Below are 13,411 nucleotides of genomic sequence, written 5' to 3'. Positions count from 1 at the left end.
GAGAGAGCACACAGTATTTGGGAAGAATTGAAATAAGTCCAAAATAGCTGAACTAGGGCTGGGCACCGTGGCTCACGCCTGTAATCCCAACACTTTGGGAGGCCAAAATGGGCAGATCACTTGAGGTCAGGAGTTCAAGACCAGTCTGGGCCAACATGGTGAAACCCCGTCTCTACTAAAAATATACAAAAATTAGCTGGGCATGGTGGCGGGTGCCTATAATCCCAGCTACACGAGAGACTGAGGCAGGAGAATCACTTGAGCCTGGGAGGCGGAGGTTGTAGTGAGCCGAGATTGTGTCACAGCACTCCAGCCTGGGTGACAGAGTGAGATTCTGTCTCAAAAAAAAAAAAAGGCTAAAATAGGACACAGGAGTGGGTAGGGGTTCCCGAGCCCCCAGGCCAGCATGTTGCTGACCTTAGCCTGTACTGCTGCTGGTGGCTGTGGTGGTGTGACCGACTGGCTCTCTTGGGCAGCCTTCTTGTCTGGACAGCCCTCTGTGACTATTGCATTGGACCATTGATGAGGGGGATATACCCACTCTGCTTAGCACCTCTGAGCCCAACTCCCCCATGAGCCAGCAGGAGAGACCCAGGGGCCTCCATTTCGTGCTGCTCCCTCCCTGTCACAGTGCTCAGCCTCTGCTCCATTCTACCTCAAACTGCAGGAGCTCTGTTCCCATAGGACTGTCCCCAGGGTTGGCCAATGCGATTCTCGGGTTCTATGTTGCTGCCTTCACCAGAATTTGAACCTCTCAACTTCAGGGTGCATGGCCCGCCCTTCCTTCATCCTCAAGGCCACACCACCTGCTGTGCTGCTTGGTGTGCTTCAGATGAACTGGATGTGTTTGTTGAATGGAATTAATTTATGAAAGGAAGAAGGAAGGTGGGGTGTTTTCTCCACTTTTGCAATCACTAGAGAATGTCAGAAACTAAAATTTTCCCCTTTTATTGCAGCTTAAATGTGGTGGCTTTAACTTATGTAGGAAAAGGGAAAGAGGTTTACAGATCTGTTTTGAGAATCACATTGGCTGTTTAATACTAGCGCAAGGGAGATTTCTGTTTTCTACATTTTTAAACCTAATTTCTTCATCCACTGATACTTGCTGAGAGACTTTATGGCTTCCTCGATTATGAGCTTGCTTAAGTGAGCTCGTTCTTAGTAATATGTGTAATTACATCAAGAAGGATAACAGGACCGACGTGAAACCAGCATGAAACTGACGCGTGTCAAGGAACTCATGGGTTGTGTTGAACAGTGAACCAGTTTGCATATTTCATTAAGGAAAAATAACCTTCCATTTCTCTTTATTTTCCCCAGCAAGAAGAGTTGTTGGATTAAAATTATCCCAGTGGATTTCCCTTTCTTACATAACAGTCGTTTAATTTACCAGATTTGAGGGATAGGAGGAGAAGCACTTGCTGTTTTATATGCCCCTGATGTCCACATACCCAGGATGATGTCATAGTGGTTGGTTAGACAGTCCCTTCAGAAGAGGGGAGACATCTGCTGTAGGAGGTTTCCCATCTGAGGGTCTCTGTCTAGAGACTTCTAGACGTTCTTCTGTCCCTGGGCTCGGCAGGAGTTGCGTTTTCCTTGACCAAGGCTCACCCCTCCCTGAAGCGCAGCGGCGAGGCGAGTGTGGAAGGACTCCTGAACCAGCTCGTCCTGGAGCACCTGCAGCTGGCGCCTCTGCAGTGGGGTGAGTACCCGCCAGCCGCCCATCAATTTTGGGTGGATGTGCTCCTTTTCTCCAAATGCACGAGCAAGGTCTTGGGGGGTGTGGCTGGGCACCCCAAATGTTGGTGAGTGCTGAAGGTCATCATGGGAGACCTTGGGGGAAAAATATGGGCTCACTATACTGCACCAGCACCTCTGTGTGGGGGCATCTTGGTTCACCTAGGCGGGCAGCTCAGCACTCCGGTGACAGTGCAGACATGAGAAGGGCTCAGTGCCGGTCAAAACAGGTGCAGCAGGCAGATCTTGGCCTACGTCTTGACTTGCGCTTACTGTAGAGTGGGCCGTCTTCCGAAATGGCAATTGACTGTGTCTGGTGGGGTGTGTGCTCTGCAGCTGTTTCCAGAACTGAGAGTAGCTTGGGATGGCAGAAGAGAACAGGGTGTGGTGAACCCCTTGTTTTCACCCCACTCACCACGACTGTGCATGGACAGCTTTTCATGCTGTCTGTGCGGAAAATTGTTTGGTTTGTAAATGCCTCAACTCAATGTTGTGTTCAACCCCAAGAGAACACCATTACTGGACACTTAGCAGTTTATTTGACTGCTTCTTCTTGTTGCACCTGGGAACTTCCACCCTACAGTGTGCCTTTCTACATTGAACTCAAAAGTATTTTGCTGAGAAACAAGCTTAGTATTTCTATTGAAGTGAGAATCTTTATTATCTGGAAATTATTTAATCAGCTCATCTATTTTGGATCCCCTGCAGACAGTCAGTTGCAAGCATATATATCCCCTTTCTTCCTCTTCTTTACCCAAGAGGTCATTGTGAATGAGTAGCTCCTCTTTGATCCAGGATCCGGTTCATTAATAAATTTGTTATGCCCCTTTCATGGGCTAGAGACACATGGAAATGATTCCAGTGGCGTGAGGAGAAAACAAGCCTTTCTCCTTGCACTCCACCAGCCCCCTTCAGCCTGGAGACCCCCTGATCCTGCAGAGGCTGCCTCCTGGCTCCTCACAGGTGAAAGCTGTCGGGACCAGGTGGGCACCATCGTGGCGGCCGTGGGTTTCCATTTTACACTCGGGTTCCTTCTGTGGATTCTTCCTCCTCTCTGAGCCAGCCTGGGTTGCAGGAAGGAAAGGCTTGGTGTTTCTGCAGAGGGTTTCACAGTTTGGTTCTCTGGAGGCTTCCCCATAGCCCAGCCACTTTTCTAGGTGGAAATGTCCTATATATCTCCTGATGACCTGGGCACAGTCAGCTGTGTCCCTAGACTCAGACAGCTGAGCCGGGAAAGACATCTGGGCCCCCCTGGCCGTGGGGTGGGGTCAGGCCCAGGGGGATTAGCTGTATTTTATCTATTGCCAGAGGAGATTCCACCAGGCGGCTATGCAGGACTTTCATGGGGCAAATGAGCGAAGGAAGGGCCACAGGCAGAACAGGGCCCCAAGAGCAAAGAGCAGAGTGACTTGGGGTGGGGAGGTGGGCAGCAGGTAGGCTCCTCCCTTCTGTCTCAGGGTCGGCAACCCCAGCCCCAGGTAAGGGTTTTTGAGATGGCCTGGGGACCTTTGTTTAGGTGGGTGACCAACGGGGCACCCAGGAGCAGATCCCTGGGGGAGAGGTTCTGATGGTACAAGGCTGAGCGGGCAGAAGTCCCTGCAGTCTGGAAACAATGCCCTTCCCAGGGCACGGACTGCCCTTGACACTGTTCTAGGTGGGCCCTAAGGGTAAGGAGGGTTCTGGAATTGGAGAGGCTCAGGACAGAGAAGAGGGATATATGGTGTGCTAGACACATTTACAAATGCCATTTCACTTTGATTCTGAGCCTCAGAGCAACGTGTGAGGTTGCCACGGGAGAGGTCCATGCCGCCCTGAGATGGAGAAATGGAGGCTCAGGGTGCCTCTCTGATGCAGCACATCAGATTGGATTGTTGAGCATCTCCTGTCCCAGGCATTTTTCGTAAGAGCTGCCATGCACTCCTCGCCACGGTCCCGTGAGTGAGGTTTTCTCCATCGTTTACAAACAGGGAGACTGAGGCTCAGAGGCTGGCACTTGCCCCAGGGGCTCCAGAGTGAACAGAGCTGGGAGCACCGCGTTACAGGCCACCAGGCCTCCACCAGCCAGGGACGAACCTCAGCCCGGTGCTGCCTGAAAACTGGTGGGGTGGCTGGAAGAAGCCTGGGCAATTTGGAAATTTCAGATGAAGAAAAGCTTTAGTCCTTAATGGTCATAAAGGTCCTTTCTGTTCATTTTGCCCTCTCCCCTGGGTGTACTAAGAACACCCTTTAAAAATTTACAATAGTGGGGAAATTAGAGAGAACAGTGGACAATTAGAGCCAGGACTAGGAAGTTGCTTTGGCCCCGGGATGCCTGTCAGCACAGAACAGCCTGGAAGCTGCACACGCCTGTGTGGGCAGAGGTGCCTGCTGGGAGGCGTGAAGGCTCTGGGCCGGGCTCAGCCCCCTGCTGCGTTACATGCTGCTTCCATTTCTTGCCCTAATTTTCTTCCTCTTTGTACTAGTTTATTTTCTGTTGCTTACAGCAGAATACCTGAAACTGGGTAATTTATAAAGAAATGTATTTCTTAGTTATAGAGGCTGCAAAGTCCCAGGTCAAGGAGCTATGTCTGGCGAGGGCCCTCTTGCTGCTGGGGACTCTGCAGAGTGCTCAGGTGGTGCTTGGGCATCACATGGCGAGGGAGCTGAGCATGCTTATATGCTAGCTCAGGTCTCTCTTCCTTTTCTTATAAAGTCACCATTTTCCCGTCCATGAGAACCCAGTCATCCATCAACACATTAATCCTTGAATGAATTAATCCATTCATGAGGGCAGAGCCCTCACGACCCAATCACCAATTAAAGGCTCCAGCTCCCAATGCTGCCACACTGGGGATTAAGTTTCAACATGAGTTTTGGAGGAGATATTCAATCCGTAGCACCCTTTTTTCATAGGGAGGCTCGGGGAGTTCTTTTGGAAATGTAGTTTGGTTCAGTGGCCTCTCAGGATCAGGCAGCCCTGGACTCAGATCCTAGCTCTATCATGTGTTAGCTATGTGACCTTCAGCACATCACTTCACCTCTTTGAGCCTGAGTTCCTTCCTTTATGGAATGGGATGATGCCTGCAGCGTTAGTTACTCCAGGGATTACGTGAGATGATGTCTATTACATGCTCAGTGCAGCCCCTGCCTCCATGCACTATTGTTTCCTCTGAGACCCGCACCTGTCTCCTCGCCACCCTCCTACCTGCTGTGCTGACTCCCTTTCCCCATAGGTGACGTGGGCCAGTGGTGGGACCAGGCCTGCACAGATGCATACTGGCCCCCACAGCGGGGCTCAGTGCAGGGTGAGAGGTGACATTTCATTGACATTGTTGACCTTGTTTCACTGCAGTCTGTGGGGGAACAGGTAGGGGGACAGGGTAAGAGAAAAGAGCTGTGATTTTCACTGCACTCTTGTCTGAACGCAAAGGCCTTCATGGTGCTTCAGTCCCCTCTGTGGTGTAGTAGAGGCTTTGGTGGAGCCAGGGGTCCTGGATTTACGTTTCGGTCCTGCCACGTGCTGCGTCAGGGAGGCACCCTGAGCCTCCATTTCCCCATCTCAGGGTGGCATGGACCTCTCCCATGGCCACCTCACACGTTGCTCTGAGGCTCAGAATCAAAGTGAAATGACATTTGTAAATGTGTCTGGCACTCCATAAATCCCTACCGCCTGCAAAGCAATGATTTATTATAATCACTTCTGTTTTAAAAGCTACAGAGTCTTTTATGCAGATATTTCTGTTATTCCTGGAAGATCAGCCCAGTTCTAGGAGCCATATACCCGAGCCTTGGTGTGAACACTCACAAGGGGCTCTCCTTGAATCTGTGGCATTCATCCTCACCACCCCCTTGCCCACCCCAGGGACTGGGCAGTGCGTAGACCCCCTTCCTGGCATCCATGCATGGTGGGGCTGCCATCAGAGGGAGGCCCAGGCAGGAGCTCTTCAGTCTGGGGGACAGTAAGGAGAGAGGTGAGGCCCTGCGGCCTGGAGTGTGGCCTACGGCATTAAGAGGTGGTTACATGTTTTTCTTGCTTTCAGCGAGAAATTGGCCCAAGAGCTGCCATCTTTTTCTGTCTCTGTTCTTGGAGAATTTGAGAAGGTGGTTTTGAGGTCTCGTTTGCATGGCATAGAGAGATGGTTAGCACTTGGGAGGCCGGCTCTTTTTTTCATAACTAAAGAAAGGTGGCCTTGCCTTTGTTAGGGTGGTGGTTTGAGACACAGCACTTCAGCCATCTGAGGACAGTCACCAGATGTGGCTGAGTGACTTCATCATGAGACCAGAGCAGATCTATTTGCTAGTTTGGAGACCATGATAATTCCCACTTCAGCAGGTTGTTAAGCAGCTCAGGTGGTATAAAGGGTGGATGGGAGATGGGGGGCGCTTACCACATGCGATGCTCTGTAAATGAGTGCTGAGCAAACCAATTGGCAGTCAGATCTATTTTTGTTAAATTATTAAGGTTTGAACAGAAAATACATCTGGATCTAAAGGAATTTGGGTTCCCTAAAAAGACTAATAAAAATGAAGTTCAACTTGTCTTAATATATTCTATCAGGCAAAAGAAACAAATTTCCCGGGGAGGGGTAGTCCAGCTGCTGCCACTCCTGGAGTGAGCCTGTGGACAGTCTCTCCAGCCAGAGGCCACTGGAGGAACCTCGGGAGGGCAGGAGGCTCCTTCTGCAGCACCACGTGGTTTCTTCCCCAGGCTTGCTTTTTCTGTTTGGTAATTGATGGTGTTTGGGTTGCCGGTTGTGGGCACAGAGGCATGTTGGCAAATAATGCGAATATAATCCCTTTATCCTGGAGAAAATGCATGGCTTTTAAGAAACAATGCTAAGATCTGAAAGGCATTTCTGCCTTCAGGAGGTGAGCCTGTCCCTGCAGGAGCCCCAGCAGTGAGCAGCTCAGCCATGCACATTCAGTCGCTGGCGGCACCTGCCAAGGCCAGGGCCTAGCACTACAGTGTGGAACCATTTCCAGAAACGGGGCATGATATTTTCCTGTTTGCAGTGTCACAGTTTATCTCACTATTATCATATCTGGCTGTTTCCAGTGAACGTGTTAATACATACATTTTGATTCGATTTTCTGACTAGACAAGTTTTCTAGTTAAGAGTTACTGCTAGGTCAAAGGCTATGAACCTTTTTAGGGATTTTGAGACGTTTATTCATAGCATGGGCACGTGACTCTCGATCGTGATGTGGACACTGTTGGAACTTGGATTTCCAAGGTGATCTTCCGAGGGGGCACAGGACACTCAGCCTTCCCCTGTGAGGAGGGTGGGGAGTGCAGGGAGGGTCTGGGTCGGGTCAAGTCCTTAAACCTTAAATGGGACCCCAGCACATTCTTGAGACTTTGCAAGTCCTAGGGCATGGGAGCTGAACTGGGTAGCAGGGGTCAAGGTGACTCCAGCCCCCTCCCCAATGCTACAGCTGGATCTGTGAGCCCCAGTGGGGCAAGGGTCTTGCCATGGCCACCAGGGTATCCATTTCCACTCCTACTGCATTCCGCCACTTAAGAGGCCCTTGGCATCTTTGCTTTGCTTGGGAGCCATGGCTATGCCGGCCGCCTGCACACCTGGGTTGGTCTCTGACTGCAGCAAGATCACAGTAAAAGCCTGCAGGGACCTCAGCTGAGTTGAATGGCATCACTTCCCAAAGCAGCCTTGTGGGGGTTTTCCATTTCTGAGCAGAGCCTTCTCTTTGAGCATTGTTTGGGATCACACATTTATGTATCTGTGTATATACAAAGAGAGGGAGAACAGGCACCTTGCCCTGTGACTCATAGTTCAGGCCCTTGGGATGTGGAGGAACAAGCAGACGCGGACCCCATGGAAGGATCTTGGCTTCGAATCCCACAGACCTGCTTCTGGTCTCAAGTTTGCTGTGTTTTGCCAAGTTGGCTGAGTGCCCTGAGCAGTTACTTATGCTCTGAGCTCTGGTTCTCTGCGAAGTGTTGTGACTCACCCACCTTGCCGGGATGTTGGGAGAATGAAACAAGCTAACACAAATAATTCCTTGCCATGTAACCATTGCTCACAAATCGAGCATTTAAAATCTCCCTGGTTTCTTTCTCTGTCTTCTCTCTCTTCATTCCCTCGAGGAACTCCAGGCTAGGAGTGGAGGTGCCTGGTGTAGGACAGCAGGGCCAACACAGAGGAGGCCTGGGGAGAGCCTGCGGGAGCCAGAGCAGCCTGATCCTGCAGGCAGAGGGCATTTGGGACGAGGGGAGATGGCTTTGAAGGGAAGGGGCTGGGGTGGTGTTGTGGAGGAGGGAGCTCTCTGTTGGGTTAGAGAGATGGGTGATTGGGTTGAGTTTACCATCTGGGCAGGGACAGGTGGAGAGTTCAGACCTTAGCTAGCCAGCCACAGTGTGGTGGTGCATGAGAAAAGGGTGAGTTTTGTCTGCCCCTCACTATGACCACATCCTGCACCCGCCTTCAGGCCCACCAGGAGCACGTGTGGTTCAGGGTCTGCATCCCGGGACACAGCCCAGGAAGCTCCCCTCCAGTCCTGCGCAGCAGAATCCAGGTCTCGGACCCACCCACTCCTCACCCCCAGCCAGGGCTTTGGGGCTGCCATGTTCCCTGCGCCCCACCCCCCATGACCTGGGCTCCCCTCACCATTCTTCCAGAGTCTCCTCCAAGGACGAACTAAGGCTGCAGCTCCCTAGAAGCCCCCATGGCCTGCGGAAGTTTCTATCACACCCGTAGACTGCCATGCCGGGCCGGGCCCTCGTTCCCTGGCAGACTCAGTATCCCCAGCTTTGGCCTGGCCTGACTGATTCTTTCTCTGACTTAGAGCAGGCTCACTAATTCAATTCAAAAAGGAAAAGGTTCTTCTTGAATTTTTGAATTTGTATATAGTTTTGAGACAGGCTCCTGCTTATCGCCCAGGCTGGAATGCAGTGGTGCAATCATAGCTCACTGCATCCTTGACCTCCTGGGCTCAGCGATCCTCTCGCTTCAACCACACTCAGCTAATTTTTGTATTTGTTATTTGTATTTGTTAATTTTTGTAGAGATGGGGTCTCCCTATGTTGCCCAGGCTGGTCTTGAACTCCTGGCCTCAAGCGATCCTTCTGCTTTGGCCTCCCAAAGTGCTGGGAGTTCAGGTGCGAGCTAGCAGGCCCAGCCTCTAATTTCAAAGCAACTGTTTTGCAGTACAGATCACCTGCTGGGCCAGGCATGAGGTCTTTATGTTGTTATTTCCGAGCCCTGCCACAGCCCTGAAGGCTGAGGTTCTCCCATATAGAGGAGGAACTTGAGCTCAGCACAGCTGGTCTCCCCTAGCACTGCAAAGCTGGGAGGGAACAGCCCCAGATTCAAATATGAGTTCCTTCCACCAGAATCTCAACCTCCCGCTAGATCACTTCATGAAAGGAATATATTCTCATGGTAGAAGATGAGAGAAAATCAGAAAACATAGATAAAAAAATAGCCTTTCCCTATCCCCAAAACAACCTCTAATTCATTTTTGTTCATTCCCAACTCTTTTTGCTACTTTCCAATTCTAATTTTGTCCATAGGGATGATCCTACTGTATTTATACTTCTGTGTCCCTTTTTATGCTTGACAAAAGTATAAGCATTTCCCATGTTATAAACACGTCTCGCACATATCGTTAAGGGCTGAACTATATTTTATCAAATGAATACAAGATAATTTAATACTTGTTCTATTGTTGAACATTTAGATTGCTTCAGAATGTTTGCTATTATAAAAGTTCTATGTAGTGGCTTTTTCCTAGAGCCTTTTCGTGTTTTGGGGCGATTCCCTCAGCGTGGATTCTCAGAAGTTATTAATATTTTATGGAATCTTGGCAGAGAGCAAAGCCGTCAACTTTATTGTGTGATGATGACAGCAGTTGCGTGGCTCGGACTGGCATGGAGTCAGCGCTGAGCCAACTGGGGTCTCACAGCCTCCGCTGCACCCTCGTAGTGAGTCTTGACTTCAGCTGGTGGTCAAGTCCTGTGAACTTGGGTTTCCCTCTTTGCAAAGTGGAGATACTCAGTGGAGGTTTGAAGAAACCCCCAGGAGCCCAGCAGAGAGCGTGTTCCTGAGGCTCACAGAGGCGGGTGTGATCTTTGGGGGCTGTGCTGTGGGTGCTGATGCCAGACTACGGGCAGTGGGGGACCACCAGAATCTCCCTGCTTCTGGGGCCTGAATCCCAGAGTGAGTGTGTTCCTGCTGCAGAGGGTCTGACGGCAAGGCAGGAGGCAGAGGGCAGGGCTGGGCCAGGAGCAGGGCCACGCTCACAACTGGACCCCGAGTCCGCACATCAGGCTGGGGCTCCCGAGACCCCTCCGTCTCAGCCCATGAACAGTCCTGGAAAGGGTGTGCTGCTCCCATCCTCCAGGTGGGAAGAGCAGGAGGCAGGGCTGGACCTTTCTGTGCCTGCTGCAGAAACCCAGCGTGCTCCCTGACTGTCTATTTTGAGGACCATCTTCCAGGCGTTTCCATAGAGACCCGGTCATGGTGACTAATGGGGCTAAGCGTTTGCCATGCAGATTTGAGTGTCCCACGACTGTGCCACCCTCCGCCTGCCTCTTCCACTGCTAGCACTTTCCTCTTTATAGCTCTTTGTATTTTCTCAGATGCGTCAATGATTGGTCTGTGCTGTCTTTCATAGACATCCAGTGAATACAGATTAGGTTTTAGCCACATTATGGAGTGGATATTTTCAGTACACATTCTCCAAATAATCACCAAGCAAATCCCACCGTGAGCTCCAGTTCTGAGCTGTGATGTGAAGGCTGCACATGTGGGAACGACGGGAACACCAGCCTGGGAGGCAGAGCAGCCACCTGATGGCTTGTGTGCGGGACAGTCCTCTGCCTTGTCTTGGAGGAGATGTGGTGCTCTCACATTTGGGGAGCATGGCTCAAGGTCCAAACTCTTCATGACTAAGAGAGTGTAGCAGACAGCAGATACAAAGGCCTAGAAGAGTGAGGTGGGGCTGGACATGGTTCATGGGGACAAATGATTGCCGTTGATGGAACCTGGAACCACAGGGAAGATGGGTGGGCTGGTAAGGAGAGGGAGGTGAGGCTGGGGGCCTAAGGTTGCATAGAGGAGGTTGATTGATTGATTGATCCATCTATTCATTCAATAAACATCTGTTGATCACTACTCTGCACCAGGCACTGTCCTCAGTGCTGGGGACCCAAAAATAAACTCAATCCTTGCCTTAGAGCAACTCTTAGCCTGATGAGGGCTGGGGTTCGAGATCAGTCAGCAGGTTTTTTACACAGATCCTGGTATTTGCTGGCCTCAGAGCTTGTGCAGATGTCCTGGAAGCAGAGGTGAGAGACAGACTAGAGCCTGACCCCCAGCTGCCGCCTTCCCAGGAAGGAGTCCTGGTACGCATGAGGATGTGGCTCAGAACCCATGGGCCTCCCTGGGGACAGACCACCTGGAGCAGGCTGTGGATCCCATGGTGTCTGGGTGTTGCTGCTTCCATCCGAACAGCACCTTCTGCCCTGAGCCAGCTCTGTTCAGGAGTCTGGAGCCCATGGGGCCAGCAGCCAGAGCCCTGCCTGGTGCCTCTGAGGCTGAGCTGCATCCTGGAGCTTTCTGGGGCTTTGCAGAGAGACATGTCCCTACACCAAGAACGTGCCCTTTCATCAAATTGTGTAACATGGACATCATGTGGGGAGCTTTGTTTATTTCTAACGTGAAATTCATGTAGAATGGCTGCTACGAGTCACTGAGTACATTCAGAGCTCAGACTGCCTGGAAAAGGGAGTGAGAAAGCCGGCTCCCACTAGCCGGACAGTAGGACAGCCGCACCGATGGTGGCAGTGAGTGCCCCAGGCCACCCTGGCAGCTGGGCTTGCCCGCCGGCCCTCTGCCTCCTTCCCAGGTAGCTTAGCAACAGCACCAGCAGTGGATTTTTCCAGCACAGCCCACATCTCCAAACATCTCCTCCAGGCCAGTGTTAGTCAGTACTTCTGAGGGCTATGGAGGAGCCTCCGCCCACTGGGGCAGGTGAACTGGGTGGTTTTGGTGACTCTGAGAGCCTGGTCGGCCTGAGTTGAGAGCCACTTCCTGGGGATCATGATGGCTTGTGGCAACTGGCCTGAGGCCCAGCTTGCCCGGCAGTGGGTGTGGGGGGCGAAGGCTTTTGCATGGCCCAGTTGGCATCCCCGGGCATGGGTTGACAAAGAGGATCGTTTGTTTTTCTTTATAAAAGGAGTTACCTTCTTTTTGAAGGGGGAAAAAAATGAAAACAACCTATATTCAGAGGAAAAGCCCCAGCTCCTAATCCCCCATTTGGAGAGGCCTCTGCTCACAGGCCCCTGGTGTTCCATCTGTGGTCATGGCTGCTGTGTTTCAGGCGCAGTCTCCATGATGCTTTCTGCATCCTTGTGGCAACCCTGGAGGAGGTTGCTACGACATCCCTCATGTGGATGGGAAAAAGGAAACCCGGAATGCGGCAGCCCCAGGGCCGCCTCATCCCATCTGAACCCAGGCAGCCTGGATGCAGGGCCTGTCCCCACCCTGTCTGCTACCTCGTCTCTCTCTCCTCTCCCTCCTCTCCTTCCCCCATCCTGTCTACCTTCACTCCTCAATCTTCTATTTAGCTGCAAACATCTCTGTTTGAAATACCATTTGGGAGCCTGCTTAATTGCAATCTTGATCCCCAAAAGAAAAAGTGTCCGTGGAGAACCTACTGCGCCTGTCAGGAGGGCGTAACTTCCAGCATCCCCTCATCTGTTCCTCCCGATGCCCCAGTGGGGTAAGCACTGTCTGCTTTTGGAAGAAACCGGTGGGTGGAGAGGCTTTGCAGCTGGTCTCATAGCTGCTGTCCCTGCCCCCGGTTATGCTCGTGTAGGACTTGCCTTCCCCACGGCGCTCTGGGCGACCTTCCACCTGTGGCCATGCTTGTTGTTCTCCTACCTGGAGAATTCTTGTAGCTACAGTGCCCTAAGGATGGACTCCCAAGCCTGGCCTTTGGCTCAGAAGGCCCCCCACTGTCCACAGTGCCTTCTTCATCCTTGCCTCCCTCCCCTGGGCCTATCTTCCCTGTGACCTGGGCACCAGGCTCCCTCAGCTGCAGTTGCTTGTCCCTGTGAGCCATGCTCCCCTCAGGCCTTCATACCTGCTGCCTCCCATAGTCTTATCCAGCCCTTTCCTTCCAACTCAGGTTCTTGTAGGCAGCCTGCCTTGGCCTCCCTGGCCCCACATGTTTGTGCCTCGCCTGGGCCCAGCTGCATTTCCGCCTGCGCACTTCCCCACCCTCAGCATGGTGCCTTTCTCCTTCAGGTTGTACTGTCTGCAGGCTGTGTCTTCCGCTGCTGGTGGGTGCCTGAGAATGCAGCAGCATCCTCAGCACCTTTGGGTGCTCAGTAAGGGTTTGCTGACTCCATCAAAGAGTGAATGAGGCCGTCCTCCTCCTATCGGTCCAAGGCCAGATTTGAGCCTAGGCGTAGATGCCATTCTTCCACGTGATTTAAATAGTTCCATGTTGATGTGTCCAGATGCACTGAGACGGTCCCTTATTATTGCTTATTAATGTTTCATTTTTCCGTTTATAACTCTAAGGCAGGTATTCCTGGCATCTGCCTTGCAACAGCCCTGGTCACTTCCCGAGGATCCATTCCCAGAGCAGTCTTACTGGTGCAGCGTGCATGCCTGTGGCCAGCCTGGCCTTCAGCGTGGTTGACTGACCCACGCTCCTGCCGAGAAGA

General features: G+C 51.8%; 1 protein-coding gene across 9 annotated transcripts in view; it reads left to right on the top strand.

The window, feature by feature from the left end:
* The window catches only part of TRAPPC9 (trafficking protein particle complex subunit 9), a 729,895-nt gene that overhangs the window by 575,882 nt on the left and 140,602 nt on the right, over window positions 1-13,411 (top strand). For 8 of the 9 annotated variants that reach the window (XM_063643571.1, XM_055287357.2, XM_063643573.1 and 5 more), the window contains one exon: window positions 1,612-1,702. In XM_063643571.1, coding sequence (XP_063499641.1) covers window positions 1,612-1,702 — 91 coding nt within the window. Of the gene's footprint in view, window positions 1-1,601; window positions 1,703-13,411 lie in introns of all 9 variants that reach the window. The other variant, XM_055287356.2, reaches the window with a different exon arrangement.

Source organism: Symphalangus syndactylus, chromosome 7 (genome assembly GCF_028878055.3).
Source record: "Symphalangus syndactylus isolate Jambi chromosome 7, NHGRI_mSymSyn1-v2.1_pri, whole genome shotgun sequence".
NCBI classification, from domain to species: domain Eukaryota; kingdom Metazoa; phylum Chordata; class Mammalia; order Primates; family Hylobatidae; genus Symphalangus; species Symphalangus syndactylus.
The sequence above is the reverse complement of the archived record's forward strand: the minus strand, read 5'-3'. Positions and strand labels throughout refer to the sequence as shown.